The following is a 19,252-nucleotide window of genomic DNA, read 5'->3' as shown; positions in this document are numbered from 1 at the left end:
CAGACCTGGGATTCAGACTTCTTATTTTACAGACATGCAAACACATGCAGACTTTTTTACATTTAGATATTTGTGAAAATTTGTCTGCTCTATGTCATTAATTTTGAACAACTACTTTTTTTAGTAATTTATGTGTATATTTGTCTCTATGTATTCTATTCAGAATGAGACCTGCTGGAAGTTTGCACCCTCTTAATCTCCTTTTGCTAATAGATATCTATACTTTTCTTTTTAAAATAATGGATGACTTAGAACAAAACAAAAAAATCAAAGTACACATATGAAAGCTGATGCTTGGTTCTGTTGTATAGCAAACAAGTATCGCGGGAGGAAATAGAGAGGCTTTCAAAGTGCGTGGAGGAGTTGTCAGCCAGATCATCTGCAACCTCTGTTCAGCTTGCGGATCTGATTAATCTGCTGCAGACCTCAATCCAGCAACAACAGCAGATCCCATCACGAGTCAAGAGCTGGACCTCACCTAAACACATGCAAGAAACCAGAGTTATTGACGAAGACGAGGACACACTCCAGTGAATAAAAAAATCACTCATACCTGTGCTGAGATGACCACATCTAATTGACTTCTTTATCGCTTTGTTATTGCTTGATGGGTTTTTGTTAATATGATTTATTTTATGATTTACAACCTTTATGTTGGCAATTCATGGGCAGCAAATCTGAACTGGTTGTTTGCCCATTTTTTCCTCTGAAAATTTTGATTGCATTTTTGGGCAAACACAAGATTTTATACATGGAACAGGGTTTTTTAAAAAAAGTTTTTCTTCTTTTGTGATTCAAAGTGCTGATCATGGATCAATGGACATAGTGAGGATTGTAGCAGACAAGACCGACACCTGCTGGAAAATATGTCATATTAAAGATTTCATTGTTGTTATATATTTAATAGTGTGTGCTACAAATCTATTAGTTCATTGTGTTTAAGCTTTAGCTTTTTTTAATTACAAATTTATGTCCTTTTATTTATTTCTTTTAAAACTAGTTTAAAAGCACAGAAACATCATGAAAATCACAAATCCAATACACTTGATATTTAAAATTGTATTTTATATTGTATTGTTTTCCCACATAGTATTTCTCAAAGAAAGAGCCACTCTCTTTGATCACTCATTTAAAAATGGCATGAACACCTTACAGGACTCATTTTGATACTCACTTTGTGTGTTTTCAGGGAGACTGATCTACAGAGATTGTGATGTTACAAGTAAACATTTCTAGGCACTGCTTATATTTTTGTTCATTAAAATTTTACGTTCAATGAAGGGGGAAGAGGAAAGCCAAGTGGTTAGAACTCTGGCCAGAGAAATGCTTGCAAGTCCTTGGTACCTCTATGCTGCAGTAAATATCCTTAGTTTGTTGAATTAGATTCCTGACTCTGTAGAGGGTTGGGGAAAAAAGGGCAGTGATGGAGGGATGGTGACCACAAAAAGAGCTGACCCCAAAGCAAGTACAGTCTCTAACATCTCGCTCCCCTATGACCAAAAAGTTATGATTTTTTTAAAAAAAAATTATAACCACACGGCTTATATTGTCATCCTAGGATTGTGTCTCATGCTAAATTTCTCACCATTTCATGCTTAAAAAGTGTTTTTAAATCATGCAGTGATACAACATTCTATACTGTTTCATTCACTGAATTTCCTGCGATCTCACCTTTTCATTGTAAGAGAAAGACCATCGTTAAGTCTGAATATGTCTGCAAGATTATGTACTTATATTGTATGATTTGACTTTTAAAATCATGTTTCACATATTACTGCAATTGTCTTCGCAGTGGTGCAGACCAATAGGAAATGTACTGAAAAAAAACAACCAAGAAGATCTGAAGACTGTGATAAAACACTCACTTTTGAGATGTGGCATAAGATTTTTGTGTGGCTATTCTTTCTCAATTGAAATTGCATCTTGAAGGTATCCCTCCAGCAGCTACATTCCAGTGGAGGAGTTCGTTTACTTCAACTTTTGTTTTCCATTTAGTCTATAATGTAACAAGCTCTTTTTCTGTGGGTCAGATTTTGTGGTCAAAATATTCCATTGCATTTGTGATCACATGAACTCATTTATTTGTTCATTTATTCCTTACAGAACGTATGTTGTTACACTGTAAAGTTATTTCATGGTAAATGTTTTAGCAGTCATTTTGTACACAAATGACAGAATGAGATCTTGACTTTCAGACAGCTGATCAGATTTTCACACTATATTGTGTTGTTGGGTGAGAATGAGATGTTACTTTACCAGAACTGAAATTTATTTTTAAAGATGAAAACAAAAACCTCAGGCCTTTTGTAATGAACTCTTGAAAAAAAGGTAAAATTTACATTGAACATTGTAACTCATTTTTACCAGATCATAAAACTGGGAAATTGAGTCAAGGGTATATGTGACATCGATCTAGGAGCAGGAAAAATATGCAGTGCCATAAAGTATGGCACTAGGTGACAAACTCTTTTTGGATCAGGTGAGAAATTGGTGAAGAAACTGGATAGAAATATAGATGTTCCAGCAAAATGAGTTTGTTTGCTGTTTAGCAGCTGCCTCACATGTCTGTTTGCCATAGAACAGCAGCTGAATTGATGGGTGATTTGCTTAAGTGAAACAGGTTTGATGCAGCCTTTGCTAATGAGGCTTTAGCTTACTGAACCCAGTAAAAGCAGAATTCAACACAATCTCCACTTCTTCTGTCAAGTGAAAAGCATGTGCCTTTAATATTCCTGTTTGCTCAAATGTGTCTGGTATTGTGTAGTATTCAAGATTCCAGTGTCACCTTCTGCAGCAACAGACTTTTGTGTCTACATGCTTGATGCTATATTTATTTCCTCTTTGAACATTTTTTTGGGTCATAATTTACGTTTTTTTTAAAAATACTAATGGATATTGCTTTTAATCAAGCACTCTCAGTGCATTTGTTTACATTTTTCTATTTCATTTTTTACATGACTATCATCTACATATTTGTAAACATTGACATATATGTACTAGAATATACATGATGTTAAACCCATCCGCTTGTAAATTCAGGTGATTAATTTTATGTGTTCTTTTGCTGTGCAACAATCTTAGACATTAGAGAGATTAAGATTTAAACCAAATTCAGTGGGAACTCCCTTTTTTTCATGGAGCCCATTTCAGGCATTGTATACATTGCGTAGCTATTCTATAAAATGCCAGTTTTCAACATTGCCCATAACATAAATACACAATTGTTATTCAGTCTCTGAAAATGTACTCAAAAACTTTTTACAGTGCATGAAAAGAAGTTTTTATTTTGGTATGTCATCTATGCAACTGTCCTTGTGCAGATTTTCTTACCAGATGGTACCAAAAATGATATGACTGAGATACAAACTCTTCTGTAACATTAATTTATAAAAAAAAAATCTACTTAAACATGTAGTAGTATAGAGGGCATATAGTAGTTATTCTGTGATTACAGAAAGTGCACAAAAAGGTGCGTCTTCTTTGATGAAAGGTAAAATAATCACTTGGCAGATGCTATTTTGGGAACATGGATATTATTTTACACAAAAGTTGCAATTTCATAAATCACCTCATAATGGCCAAAAATTTGCACACACAAGATTTCTGACATTCACTGCAAAAAGCAACGTGACCATCAGTAATGGCAACCATGCCGCACCCTGACAAGTTAATGGTCACCACTATTCTCACCTAAACTACTCTTTCCACAACCTCCAAGGCCTCATTCATGAAGCATGTTAGCCAGTCTGCGTTGCAGCATGTTACCCTAGCTGGGTAGATCAGCTAACCAAAGATGGCAGCTCCAACCTCATTCATCGACATGGGATAGGCCCATCCAAATTGTTTTACCAGCAGGTATGTTAACAGAGATATCCCCTTTGGCTAATGTTCACCTAGGTTATGTATGGATGATGACTGCAACTTAACAGCAAACGGTGAATTTGTTTCTTAACCTTGTTTACAAACTGGACAGATGATATAATAATAAAAAATTGTTTAGTAAATACTGTTTGAATTAATAATCCAAGAGAGCAGAAAAAAAATTGGCATTTCTTTCCCAAATAAAAAATTAACTTGAAAGGTTAAATTTCATCTAACCAGGTACAGATTGAAAAACAATACATTTAAAATCATCTTTCAGTCATAATATATCCCCTGCTGTTCTGCGTTTCTTAAAATATACATATATAAATCACATATACCAAGACTTATGCATATCTACAATAAATGCACAACGATTAACGCAAAGTCCATCAACATGTCATAAAAACTATTTTGAACACAGACACTGAAAAGAACTTTTAAAGAATGCCTCTGCTGCCAGGAGATAAGATGTAGAAGGTACTAATGGCATCAAGGAAAGGTATGATTTTGTTATACACCTAAATTTTGGTGAAAAGGCACAGTTCTTTTTGGAAATCCTAGTTGCATATATGCTGCAGATAATCATCATCACTAATGAAACAAAATAATGAAATTGGAAAATCACTCTCAGTAGATACTTGATACAAGATACTGTAACAATTTCTTCAAGGCTCCTTTATCAGTCCTTAAACTAAAATTAAAATGAAGAACATGATGTCTCCAGCTTTTCTAAATTCTTGCATTACAAATTCTATTGAAGAGATATATATCTTTAAAAATGATCACATTGAATCAACATCATTATACCAATATTACTGTAAAAAATGTTATCTCCATCAGCAATGATCAGACAATTATATCCCAAAATAAAGGATTTACTTTACAGAAAACTTGTCTAAATGGAAATAAGACAATAACAAAGCAAACCCATAGTAATCGTTCTGTAAATCCCCAAAAAAAGGAATATATAAGGTCATGAAAAGTACACCAACAAATGGGAAATAACTAAAAAGACGACTCCTGAGAATTGTCGGATGTGTGCAAAAATTGAAGAACTAAAGCAATTTTCAAGCAAGTTTATTTATGAATGTTTTTGCTTTTAGAAGCATGAAAATGTGGAGCCAGTCTAACCCTAAGAAGGCGGTTCACAGACAACCTTTAGTCGCCTCCCCTTGGACTAAACTGTCATGACAGGAACAAGGCATTATTATAAAAATATGTAAACAAAATGTAAACACAAGATCCATACACATCCTCATCAGAGAATAAGACAATTATATAAACATTTTTAAGTACAAGGCATCCCCATGGAAAAAAGAATCCTTCATTCTGTAAATGAAACAAGATTCTAAATTTTGTGAAAAATGGAATGCATAAAACTATTGAAAATGGCACTAACTACAACAGCAGGGATTAATAACTTTAAAAAAAAAAACTCTTCATGTTGCCAGATGTATGCAATGATTAAAGAACTAAAGTAATTTTTAAGCAAGTTCATTTTTGAATGTTTTTGCTTTTTGAAGCATGAAAAAGCACTGCAATCTCCTAATCCAAAGGTGGTTCACTGGCATTCTTTAGTAGCCTCCCTTTGACTGCATCTGATGCACTATTCTTAAAGCAGGATAACACTTTAGCAATATATGGACATCAACATATTCCAGCTTTATCAAAAGATTATTATTGTAGAAAAAACTGGATGACAGAAGTCCACCTAGAGACGTTTTTACCCCAACCGAGCAGCTACAAAAGCTTTGGGTGAATTAGCATGTCAAGACTTGTGAAAAATTTAACAAAGCTACAGAACAAAATATTAAAGAGCAAAATGGCAATTTATCAAATACAAAAATAAGTATCAACAATTAAATTTCCAATAACAGTTACTTTAAAAATGTGTTAAACACCCCAACATATTTCAATGCAATCCCTCTTAATCTTTGCAGTCAAAAAAGCTTTACTGGTTGTTAAGGTTATCCAGTTGGAATGCCCATCCCCATTGGCAAGGCATTTGGTAGAATGGGATTGGTGGAATGTCAATAGCCACACCCTGAGTGCCCGTGCTGGTAAATGTGAAGGCGCCATTGTACCCAAGCAAAGAGATTTTGGTTTTGGAAGAGACACTTGGTGCTCCCAACATCATGGTTGAGGTAGAAGGCCACTTCAATATGATTGCATATACTACCGTACTTGCATTGGCTTTCTTTGCTGTGTACCTGCAACAGATTAAACACCTGATGACTGTGATTGTATTGCCATGCTAAATAATCTTACTTTGGATGGCAGTCAGGGGTTCATAGGCATTTGAAGTGAAAATAAGTAATAAGGAACATATTTCTCCCTTCATTAGAACATTTAATTTACCCAAAGTTAAATTGTAAGATTTAACTATCAAACTAACCTGTCACATAGAAGTTTATCGAGTTTTGGGTATATATAAAGCTTTTATAAAGTCTTTACATATAGCTACAATGAACTCTGTAACTAACACTTCCCTACACAGAGCTCTAACAAATGTGAATATCTGCTTATGTTACCAAATATTAAAATATAACTTTCTAATGTTCATGCTGTAAAAGTGAGATAATTCACAAATAAAAAAAATAGTTGGCATGAATGCAGAATCCGTTTAACAGCATTTTTTTGTTTTTTTGTTTTGACCTAGCTATTCCAAGAAGACAGAACCTGATTACCACATGAAAGGCATCTTATCAGGATAATTACACATACCAAAGGGAAATATGCTGATGGTGACTCTTTAGGACTGAATTAAGTCACTGGGTATCCCTTTAAAATAGAATCTGATATTTTATAAATCTTTAATGATAGCAGCAATAAGCTACTTTTTTTGCCCGTTCTAGAAAGGCAACAAGAATACGGCTAAGTTTTAAAAAAAATCTCTATGAAGAAAGACATACCAAACATTAGAATTGACTGTGTCATTCTGATATTTCCAAGGCTGTGTACCAAAAATTGCATCTCCATTTACCCCCAGCCACTCTCCCATCTGAGTGAGACGCTCTTCATAGATAGGGGATATCATTCCATCTTTAGTGGGTCCCACATTAACCAGAATGTTTCCACCAAGACTGCAAGATGACAGAAAATAAATTTAATGAACATGACAATAATAAGTCACCAACACAACTGTCCAAAAATAGACTTTAAAACATATTGTTCTAACAACTAAGTAAGGTTAGAAGACTTTATTTTTTAATGCATTCATAATGCAAGGATGAGATAGAGATTATTGCTCTGTATGCATGGTAGAGCTTTGCATGTGTAGTTTCTATCAATTTTTTATTAGGGGAAGGAGGGTTGCGATGGGAAATTTGGGAACTTCCTGTCAAATTCACTTCCTTCATAATCTCAGGGATATATGTGGAAATAAATTTAACTATTTATCTTTTTTTTAAACAGCATAAAAAATAATGGCACATCATGCATATACAAGAGAGCTACCTTGTAGGCACAGACTGTATGAACAGAAGAGTTAGAATGTGTTAGTTCCAAAAGAAAACACTTCAATCACTTATTAATATAAAACACTACCACCAATGCATCTAGGCTTATGATATTAAGCAAAAAAAGTTTGTGTAGGACTGGTCCCTGTGAAAGATCTTGGAAACATTAAAACACAATATACTGTTTTCATGTCTATCATCCATGTTAGATTTATAGCTTCATCTAGCAGAAACTTTGTACCTCACCTGACTGTCTTCACAAGAAGAGCAATAAATTCATCCATAGAATAAATGTCTGACAGCCTGGCATTGCGGCGATACCCCCAGGAGTACTTGTCCAGAGTCATGCTGTTTTCCCATTTGTGGGGGATCAAATGACCTTAAAAAAGATTAGGCAAATGTCAGTGTGTACAAGTTATAAGTATTGTAGGTAGATCTACATTCTTGAAGATTAGAAAAAAGAACACATTCTCTGTGCTGTACAAAAAGTAAGATGCCAACATTTAGGTGCAAAAGCAGAGACTAAGTTTACAACTTAATAATCATTATTATTATCTAAGTGATAAAACACAGTTTATCTCTGAATGCTAATGCAAAGGAAGGTGTGTATTAGTAAGAAATGGCAAAGGCTTCCAATGCCACTTTTTAGTAGTGCTAATGTTTATAGTCATTTTTTTTTAAATCTAGGACAAAAAATTTGTTCCCAAAATAACAAGTTTCACTTGAAATTTGAGAGGATTTACCTGGGACAAACCTGTCATCACAGTTCCAGAAGCCACCATGATGGCAACGGATGTTACTTCCCCAGCGGTCATTCACCACAACCGTGTCCTTCACTGGACTGTTAATTAAAATACATATACATGTAGACATCTGACCAGTGACATAATACAGATCCCATGTAAAATAAATTACCATTGCCTCAACCACAATAAGAACCGCACCATACAAACATGTAACAAGCACAAATACCCTTAGGCGACATGCTGGCAGCTAGGTGGTAGTATTTCAAGCTTTTTACAGTCTTTTCGCTCTGATATGTTGTCATCAACTATTCCTTAAAAATGGACAAAATATCATCAAAGGTACCTGTCATTGTAAAGCCAAGCCAGAAAATGGGTGGCATTCCAGTAGGTATCCTCAACCATCCAGTCACCATCAGACCATACAATCTCTGGTTTGTAGGTGTTTACCAGCTCATAAAGCTCTGGCATTGTTTTAGTCTGTCCATCAAATGCAAATAAGAATAAGTGCATATTTTGACTTTTATTATAAATCAGATTATGTAGGTTACTTTCAAACTATTTTTTAAAAAAGATCCTAGGTGTGAACTTCAACTAACAGAAATAATTTGTAAAGCAGCACTAACGTAACATACTAGTAAAACTTATATTTTTAACATCTAACTGATGGACTTCTAAATCCAAAGAAATATAGCATGATGATCATCATAGTATTATGTCAATAATAGTATTTTGCTTTTAACTTACCTATAATACTGTTACAGGTAAAAATAAAGGTCACTTATAGGGACAAAATATCCTAGCCCAACAGGCATGCTTTTAGGACATTTGATATCTTTAATATAGGCAAGAATAGTTCTCAAAATAAATCACAATTAATGGAAATGTAGAAACGAGTCACGATGTTTCCCAAGGGAGATAACTGCAGATCACAAATCCAAGATTCACATGGCAAATGTACTATCCAGTTTTTGTGAGATTAAAAAGAATTTAAACATCGTTATAGCTAATAGTGAAAGCTCAAACATCTCAAAGATAATGCAAAGCCAACTGAACATAGCTGCAGTGTGTAAAGTCTTGAAGCGAATGATGTAACCCAAAAATGTTTGTGCTTTATTTTATTAATTAAAAACAAAATAAGACAATAACAAAAGAAACTTACAAAAACAAAATTCTGAGTTGTGAAATTATTTCTTTGGTCTTCTTCAAAGAGGGGATTGAACCATTCAAACAATGAATGGTACACTCCAAAGTGGATGTCAGTTTTTTCTCTGATCGCAGCTGCAAGCTCACCTGGTGATCATTCGAAGCAGCATATAAAAGATGTTTGTTTACACATAAACACATGGAGAGGTAAACAAGAATAAACTAATCTGGTCAGAATTACAACTCTAAATCACAGTAAAGAGGAAAATCCATATGGTTAACATTTTATAGGGGAGTGGGGGAGAGGGTGGAACCGAAGGTGATGAACAATTTTGGAAATTCTTTGATGCTGTTCATTATATGGAGCAGACAGGGAGTTGAAAGGGAGGAGTCATTTGTATAAATTCCCCCAGATGATTGATGGTTGTTCCTAATAAGTTAAATTTGTTTCATTACATAGTTGAGCAGAATTATCATGTACTATCCCACTGAAAAGAAATGGAGAGGAACTGAACAGACTGCAGTGGGGTGTGGAGCTGCCTTTATTGAACTGGGTGATATGTTAAAATTCAGCACTAAGTCATCAAAAATAAATCCATCAAAAGAATTGCCAAGTGCTATCAGAAAGCTTTATATTTCTAAAATGATTAAAAGTTATAAGTAAAAAAAAGTGTAAATTTTGAATGACGTATCTATACTTCCATCCTGGTTATGAAGTGTTTAGGCATCTGGCTTTACCTTGTACATTTTTGATGCATACTTTCTTGATGACAGCTACCCCTTCATTCTTTCCCTTAAAGTTTTGTCTGTATATCTACATTCACTATTATTTTTAATTTTAATGAACTTTGAACCTCAAAACCTCCAGATTTAATATCCATGTAATTTGTTGCTTCTGATCAACTATAGAAATATAAAAAAAATATTTTAAAATTTATATGATACAAGCACTAAATGCTCATGCATGTACAAATAAATGTATGCAATCTCACCCTCACACCAATATGATACTTATGATTTAAATTTAATCCTAATGTCCGTACCAACAAGATCCCGGTTGGGTCCAACATCCATTGCATTCCAGTTCCACGAGTACTTTGATGGCCAGTTGGTAAACCCTTCATGGTGCTTTGTCACCAGAACGACATACCTGAATGACAATATTGTTATTAGTATTGTAATTCTTTCTGGTATTGGTTACAATGAGCCTAAAATATGCAGAATTTAAACAATGTCAATGATGATGCCAAATAAAGTGAAGCCACTAAGGTAACTTAATTTTACAGAAACGTTTTGTAACTTAACATGAAAGTAAATATTATCACAGTATTCTTCGTAAAATTAAAAAAAGGATGCGAAAACAGAAATGAATTATTATTGAAACAGTCTCAATGGGATTCTGCAAGCCTTAACAACAGATGCAGGCTTTAAAAGTAAACTGATTACGTGATAACATTTTGGTCAATAGTGACCTCGCCAGCGATGACTTGAAGATGTCTGCCCATCGATAGGGATCGAAAAATTCAGCTGTAAACTGTGGGGCAAAATCGCCATAGGTGAAATCTGGTTTGTAGTTCTGCTCCATAAACATTACGGCCGATGGCGTTTTGGATCCCTGCCACTCGTACCAAAACCATTCGTTAATGAAGCTGGGTACAGAGAAAACACCCCAGTGCAGGAAGATTCCAATTTTGCTCTCATCGTACCAGGGTGGCAGCGGCCTGGAGTCCAAAGAGTTCCAGTTGGGTTCATACCTGACCGCTGACGAACATGTCAGGAAGGAAGAACCTAACACGAAAATAAAGACACCCGAATATGCTCCACGCATGACAATTAATGTCTCAACTTCAAATCAGATTTGCTCTTAATCTGGTTTTGTTTTTCCTTGTTCCGCAACCTGTATCACGCGCTTTTCACCGAAAACCACAAGTTTGTGCTCAAAACGATAGGTTGCTTGGTCATGTGACTAAGTGCAGGGTCAAGTCATGTGACAAACATCGACTAAGAGTGATCCATCGGCAGCAAATACTTTCCTGAGAAATTTTATTTAAGTTTACCCTTTTTTTGACATGCAGGTTAACATATATAAAAATGACATTTATTAAAATATGTGACAGGTGTGTGCTTTGATTCCATGGTAATCACGATGCAGCACACATCGAAACTACTTCTCATTGGCTGATTTTAAGAAACCTTGAACCTTAGGTCACTAAGATTTTTAGTGGATGTCGAGGTACTGTTTGTGCATTTACAGTAATAAAGATGGATAGATATCAACATCTGTCATTCTGCATCCTATGAGCTCCGGAAGATCAGCTCCATTCGCCATACTCTGTCCACCTCAATGACCAAAATTCTGATCTGTTATGCATTTGCTCTGTTTAGACTACTGCAAATCTCTTCTTGCTGGCTGTCCACAGTTCCTCATTGACAAGCTTCAGAAAGTTCAGAACTCAGCTGCCCGACTCGCATATCTGAATGTTCTCCCTCTGTGCTGCTAAGCAGTCGAGCTCTCTTCCACATCACATTCGCCATTCGGACTCCAAGGCTAGATTCAACCGCTCTCTGAAAACATCTTTTCATGAAGTACTATCCTGAATTACTATTCTTAACTCACTAGCAATACAGTCATGCTAACTGTAATGTAACAACACCATCTTACACTGTTTATATCTCTTCATCCATTCCTTGATCTTCAACATTGTACCTCATCTTTGTGTTGTTCAGTGTCCCTATATGTACCTAACTGTCCACTGGCTGTTATCTTTCATTTACCATTAATGGTCTGGGCAGAGAGTGCAATCTATCTTGGTCGTGATGCAGCACACTATAAGTTCACATTATTATAATGTAGTAAAAACTATTTTGAAAATAAAGCACTGAAAGTAGTTTTAAACAATGTTCTGCTGCCAGGGGACAAGTTGTAGACTGTAAAAATGGTATTAAGGAAAGATGTAACTTTGTTCTGCAGCTAAATTTTGGCGAAAAGGCACACAGCTCTTTTGGGATATGTTAGTTGTATATATGCTGCAGATAACCAGCATTACAAATGAAACAAAATACTGAAATTTGAAAATCTCAGTAGATCAAGATACTGAGTACCAGATACTTCAAGGTTCCTTTATCAGTCCTTCAATTAAAATCAAAATAAACACAATATCAACAGCTTCTCTTAATCTTTGAGTTAAAGTTTATTTGAACAATATATATTCCACACACATATATATATATTCAGGACTGATATGGATTTGAAATAATCTTTCAACATGATTATATCAAAACAACAACATTATGACTATTTTCTACAGGTATCTGACAACTTTATTTTTTTTAAAAAGCAAACTTGAAATGCTTTTTGTCTAGTAGTGAGGATGTAACTAGTTTATCAACTTGAAGTCCCAGTATATGCATAACTGCACACAACATTTGCAGATTGTTTTAAATGAGATATGCTACCATTTAAAAGATATCTAAAATGATTTAATCATTGTCATTAGTTGACTGGGCATATTCTTTTACTATCTTGCTTTTCCTTGTTTTCCAGGTGGGATTTCCATGAGCTAATAACAACACATGAACATTTGGAATAAAAAACAATTCTTCAAATCTAAACTGTCATGACAGGAACAAGGCGTTATTATAAAAATATGTAAATATAATATAAACACAAGATCCACACACATCCTCATCAGAGAATAAGACAATTATATAAACATTTTTAAGTACAAGGCATCCCCATAGCAAAAAGAGCCCACAGTAATCCTTCATTCTGTAAATGAAATAAGATTTTAAATTTTGTGAAAAATGGAATGCATAAAATTATGGAAAATGGCACCATGTACAACAGCAAGGAGAAATAACTTTTTAAAAAAACGACTCTTGATGGTTGCCAGATGTATGCAATGATTAAAGATCTAAAGCAATTTTTAAGCAAGTTCATTTTTGAATGTTTTTGCTTTTTGAATCACGAAAAAGCACAGCCAATCTCCTAATCCAAAGGTGGTTCCCTGGCATCCTTTAGTAGCCTCCCCTTGACTTCATCTAAAGCACTATTCTCACAAAAAGCGGGATAACACTTTTAGCAATATATGGACATCAATATATTCCAGCTTAATCAAAAGATTATTATTGTAGAAAAAAACTGGATGACAAAGTCCACCTAGAGAGGTTTTTTCTCAACTGAGCACCTACAAAAGCTTTGGGGGAATTAGAATGTCAAGATTTGTGAAAAATTCAACAAAGCTACAGAACAAAATATTAAAGAGCAAAATGACACTTTATCAAATACAAAAATTGGTATCAAACAATTAAACTTCCAATAACAGTTACTTTAAAAATGTGTTAAATGCCTCAACATATTTCAATGCAATCCCTCTTAATCTTTGCAGTCAAAAAAGCTTTACTGGTTGTTAAGGTTATCCAGTTGGAATGCCCATCCCCACTGGCAAGGCATTTGGTTGAATGGGATTGGTGGAATGTCAACAGCCACACCCTGAGTGCCTGTGCTAGTAAATGTGAAGGCGCCATTGTACCCAAGCAAAGAGATTTTGGTTTTGGAAGAGACACTTGGTGCTCCCAACATCATGGTTGAGGTAGAAGGCCACTTCAATATGATTGCATATACTACCGTACTTGCATTGGTTTTCTTTGCTGTGTACCTGCAACAGATTAAACACCTGACAACTGTGATTGTATTGCTATGCTAAATAATCTTATTTTGGATGGTGGTCAGGGGCTGGTAGGCATTTGAAGTGAAAATAGGTCATAAGGAAATAATTCGTTTTATCTTATTTCCAAAGTTTAACCTGATACTTAAAGTTTATTAGTTTTTGTTGTTGTTGTTGTTTATATAAAGCCTTTATAAAGTCTTTACATATATTCATAATGAACTCAGTAACTGACACAGCCCTACACAAAACCCAAACAACTGTGAATATCTGCTTGCGTTACCAATATTTTTTAAAAAGTTGAGACTGATGCAAAATTCACTCAATAGGATTTTTGTACTGATAAGGCCAAGAAGACAACTTGATTACCATACCAAAGGCAACTTACCAAGACAATTACACACAATAAATGGGAACATGGCAACGAAAATAACTCTCTTGTTCTTTAGACAACAACAGTCCAAAGGATTTCCCTATACCACAAGACCCTTTTTCAACCATCTGGCCCAGAGACTATTCCTGCTGGAATCACTGCTAGTTTTGTACAAGCAGTGCAGCAACCTTTAAACTCCTGTCATTTTAAAGCTTTTTCTTAAATGGATTGTAAAGTGCCTTGAGTCTGGCAGATGTTGGAGAAACACGCTATACAAATGTACTCATTATTATTAGTGACTCTTTCAGACTGAGTTAAGTGTGTCACTTTGAAACAGAAACTCATACATTTCTTTTTTTCTGTTTCTGCCAATTCTAGAAAAAATCTCAGTAAAGACCTACCAAACATTGGAATTGACTGTGTCATTCTGATACTTCCAAGGCTGTGTACCAAAAATTGCATCTCCATTTACCCCCAGCCACTCTCCCATTTGAAGCAGACGCTCTTCAAAGATAGGGGATATTATTCCATCTTTAGTGGGTCCAACATTAACCAGGAGGTTCCCACCAAGACTGCAAGATGATAGTAAATATGTACAATTACATATATTTAATGAAAATGACAATAGTGAATCACCAACACAAATGTACAAAAATAAACTTTAAAATATACTTTGTACTAGCAACTAAGTAAAGTTAGAAGAATTTACATAGTTGTAAAGCATATTCATATGGCTATACCAACACATAAGACATAGCTGTGGCAACATTCATATTAAATCTATTGCTTTATCTAGCAGAAACTTTGTACCTCACCTGATTGTCTTAACTAGAAGAGCTATGAAGTCATTTATGGAATAAATGTCAGACAGTTTGGCATTGCGGCGATAGCCCCAGGAGGACCTGTCCAGCGTCATGCAGTTTTCCCATTTGTGAGGCATCAAATGACCTTAGGTTAGCAAAATGTCAGTTTGTAGAAGCTATATATATAGACATCTAAATTCTTAAAGATTAGAAAAAGAATATGTTCTCTGTGCTGTACAAAAAGAACGGTGTCAACATTTAGGTGCAAAAGCAGGGACTAAATTTGCTACTGCAAGATCTAGATGATAATAACGCACACATTTTATCAGTATGCTCTTGCAAAGAAAACGATGCATTGCCAGAAATTGGCAAAGGTTTAGTTATTGCTGATGCAGTAATGCTATTGTTAACATAGCCAATTTTTTTTTTAAGGAAAAGTATACCTGGGACATATGAATCATCACAGTTCCAGAAGCCACCATGGTGGCAGCGGATGTTACTTCCCCAGCGGTCATTCACCACAACTGTGTCCTTCACTGGGCTGTTCATTAAAATACATAAACATGCAGGCATCATATCTGACCAGTGACATAATACAGATCCCATGCAAAACAAATTACCAGTGTCTCAATCACAATAAGAACGGCACCATACAAACATGTAACAAACACAAATACCCTTAGGTGACATGCTGGCAGGTAGGTGGCAGTGTTTTAATCTTTTCTACAGTTTCTTTCTCTAATATGTTGTCATCAATTATTCCTAAAAAAATGGACAAAATATCATCAAATGATACCTGTCATTGTAAAGCCAAGCCAGAAACTGGGTGGCATTCCAGTAGGTATCCTCAACCATCCAGTCGCCATCAGACCATACAATCTCTGGTTTGTAGGTGTTTACCAGCTCATAAAGCTCTGGCATTGTTTTAGCCTGTCCATCAAATGCAAATAAGAATAAGTGCATATTTTGACTTTTATTATAAATCAGATTATGTAGGTTATTTTCAAACTATTTTCAAACTATTTTTTTAAAAGATACTAGGTGTGAACTTCAACTAACAGAAATTATTTGTAAAGCAGCACTAACGTAAAATACTAGTAAAACTTATGTTTTTAACTAGCTGATGGACTTCTAAATCCAAAGAAATATAGCATGTTTTGCTTTTGACTAACCTATAATATAGGTAATAATAATGGTCATTTATAATGCACAATATCCTAGCCCAACAGGCTACCTTTTAGGGGAATACATCTATAATATTTGCAAGAAAAGTTCTCAAAATAAATCACAGTTAATGGAATTATAGAAACTGAGGTGCATGCTGTTCACCAAAGCGATTTCACTGTAGATCATAAATCCAAGATTCACATGACAAATGTACTATCCAGTTTTCATGAGATCAAAAACAATAAATAAAATAAAACATCATTACATTTAACAGTGAAGTGAATGATGTAAACATAAAATGTTAGCATTTGATTTTAATAATTGAAAAAAAAAATAATGAAGCTTACAAACACAAAGTTTTGAGTAGTGAAATTATTTCTTTGATCTTCTTCAAAGAGGGGATTGAACCATTCAAACAATGAATGGTACACACCAAAGTGGATGTCAGTTTTTTCTCTGATCGCAGCTGCAAGCTCACCTGATAATCATTCAAAGCAGCACATAATAAATTTTCTTTGCAATACAAGTCTGCATGCACAAGTCCACATACACACATGAAGATTAAAGCAATGATAAACTAATCTGATCAATCTTACAACTCTGAATCACAGTGAACAAGAAAATCCACAGGCTCAAATTTTATGTGGGAGGAGGGAAAAACAGCAGTGGAGAGTGCATTTAGACTATGCAGAGCTTTGAAAATTAACAAGTCCTGTTTCCAGTCAAATGGTGATTTATACTGCATTAATTTGTTTTCTGGGGACAAATAAATCAAGGTTGTCTGCTGTTTGGAATGAGATCAAGCTGACAGAAGGTGATGCACTGAGATGGAAGGAAATAGTTTTTTTTGCATGGTCTATATCCTCTGGAAAGATAAAGTGCTACAAGACCATTTATTCTTCCTGATATGGAGCTTTTTAAAAGTTTTTAAAGGAGTTTATACAGGATTGTTCAGTACTAAGAGTTGTTGAATATGTGATTTGTATGAATGTGGTAAAAATCTTTGGAAATTCTTTATCTTTCAGCTCTGTCAACCTCAATGGGTTCTATCAGTCCTTCATTGAGTCTCATCACTTTTTCTTTCATCTCTTGGTTCCACAGCCTATCCTTAGGAAACAGGAACAGTCTTGCCTCCCTTGTTAATATCTCTTCTCAGATCACCAGAATCATGCAGAGGGACTTGGCAGCCTTATGTCATAAGCAAATCCTTAGGAAGGCATCCCGTATTCTATTTCTGTTCATGTATTGGCATGTGAGTTTTCACTCTTGCGGTCTGGCTGTATGCCTGTATGCAGAACCAATTGTCACTACAATTTATTTATTCCATGTGCCATTTACTTGATCAACTCTACTGCCCATGATCTTGTACTATAGCCAGAGGTGACCAAAGGTCACCAATTGTATCTACTGAGAAACTGTTTCAACTTGTACATGTATGTATTATCTAGTATGAGCACTATCTTGAATCACCCGTTGTGGATAGATAAAGTTTAATTGTATCATGTGAAGCAGACAGAGGGAGAGAGGGAGGAGTTATTTGTATAGATTCACTCTAGATGATCAATGGTTGTTCCTGATGTTGACTTATTTCATTATGTGATTGAACAGAATTATTGGTATTATCCCATGGAAGAGAATGGATTGGAACTGAGTAGACTGAACAGAGGGGTGTGGAGCTGTGTACCGTTTATAAACTGCCTTTAATGAACCAGGTGATATGTTACAATTCAGTGCTAAATCATCTATAACAAATCAATTAAAAGCATTGCCAAGTCCTACCACAAAGCCTTTTAAGATATGAAATGAATATTTAAAAAATGATTAAAAGTGGTTAATAACTAAAAAGTCTAAATTTTTTTATGAAGCATCTACTTCCATCCTGGTGTTCATGCAACTGCATAATGTCTAGATTCCGTACTTTTTGTTAATTTTAGTTCAAATGAAGTTCAAACCTCATAACCTCCAAATGACACACATATATATAAAATCTGTTGCTTCTAATCAATTACACAACCATGATTTTAAAAAAAGTAATGGTTTACTTGAAATTTATATGATGCAAGCACTAAATGCTCATGCATGAGTAGATAAATGCATGCGATTTCAGCCTCAGACCTATATGATACTTATGATTTACCTTTAGTCATAAATTAAGTCCTAATGCCCATACCGACAAGATCCCGGTTGGGTCCGACGTCCATTGCATTCCAGTTCCACGAGTACTTTGATGGCCAGTTGGTAAACCCTTCATGGTGCTTTGTCACCAGAACAACATACCTGAATGACAATATTATTAGTAGCATTGTAATTATTTTGGATTATAGCTACTGTGAGCCTAAAAATATGCAGAATTAATACAATATTAATGATGTAGCCTATTTTACTTAAATAAAGTTAAGTAACTTAATACTCACTTAAGTAACTTAACATAATTAAATTATTATCACTGGATTTTTTGTGAAATTATGAAAAGTGAAGGGAGAAAAGGCTTTAAAAAAATACATATAAAGAATCACTGAGATTTCGAGACGATCATGTGCTAGAAAGGGCAAGGTGGCAGATCGACTGACATTATCTGCACTGAAGTGGCCTAGTTACATACTAACAACATTTTATGTTTCCATACTGACCTCGCCAGCGATGACTTGAAGATGTCTGCCCATCGATAGGGATCGAAAAATTCAGCTGTAAACTGTGGGGCAAAATCGCATAGGTAAAATTTGGTTTGTAATTCTGCTCCATAAACATTACGGCCGATGGAGCTTTGGATCCCTGCCAGTCGTACCAAAACCATTCGTTAAGGAAGCTGGGTACAGAGAAAACACCCCAGTGCAGGAAGATTCCAATTTTGCTCTCATCGTACCACGGTGGCAGCGGCCTGGAGTCCAAAGAGTTCCAGTTGGGTTCATACCTGACCGCTGACGAACATGTCAGGAAGGAAGAACCTAACACGAAAATAAAGACACCCGAATATGCTCCAGGCATGACAACTGTTGTCGCTACTTCGAGCCTGACTGATTTCGCTCTTCCT

At 35.1% G+C, this 19,252-nt stretch overlaps 2 protein-coding genes and 1 pseudogene across 2 annotated transcripts in view; 1 reads left to right on the top strand and 2 right to left on the bottom strand.

Moving 5' to 3' along the window:
- LOC112561084 (transient receptor potential cation channel subfamily M member 2-like) overlaps positions 1 to 3,468 on the top strand; it is a 21,359-nt gene extending 17,891 nt beyond the window's left edge. Inside the window, 1 exon segment of the mRNA XM_025233306.1 lies at positions 312 to 3,468. Coding sequence (XP_025089091.1) covers positions 312 to 534 — 223 coding nt within the window. The 3' untranslated portion in view covers positions 535 to 3,468.
- LOC112567704 (alpha-L-fucosidase-like) lies at positions 3,262 to 19,252 on the bottom strand. Its single transcript, XM_025244471.1, has 9 exons — positions 19,188 to 19,252; positions 10,684 to 11,020; positions 10,255 to 10,361; positions 9,228 to 9,358; positions 8,412 to 8,545; positions 8,066 to 8,163; positions 7,569 to 7,701; positions 6,777 to 6,947; positions 3,262 to 6,074 (listed from the first exon to the last, which is right to left on the bottom strand). The coding sequence occupies exons 1-9, from the start codon at positions 19,204 to 19,206 to the stop codon at positions 5,816 to 5,818; spliced, it is 1,389 nt and encodes a 462-aa protein (XP_025100256.1). The 5' UTR covers positions 19,207 to 19,252; the 3' UTR covers positions 3,262 to 5,815.
- Positions 12,384 to 19,243, bottom strand: LOC112567699 (annotated as a pseudogene).

Source organism: Pomacea canaliculata, linkage group LG1, assembly GCF_003073045.1.
Source record: "Pomacea canaliculata isolate SZHN2017 linkage group LG1, ASM307304v1, whole genome shotgun sequence".
Classification (NCBI taxonomy): Eukaryota; Metazoa; Mollusca; class Gastropoda; order Architaenioglossa; family Ampullariidae; genus Pomacea; species Pomacea canaliculata.
Note: the sequence above shows the minus strand (reverse complement) of the source record. Positions and strands in the feature narration are given on the sequence as shown.

What these genes read in the sequence shown, in the direction of transcription:
- LOC112567704 (XM_025244471.1), bottom strand. An exon ending in TTCAAGTCATCGCTGGCGAG is followed by an intron (nt 10,362 to 10,683) that starts GTCACTATTGAC and finishes ATTGTCATTCAG; the next exon opens with GTATGTCGTTCTGGTGACAA. An exon ending in CAACTCAGAATTTTGTTTTT is followed by an intron (nt 8,546 to 9,227) that starts GTAAGTTTCTTT and finishes TTTGATGGACAG; the next exon opens with ACTAAAACAATGCCAGAGCT.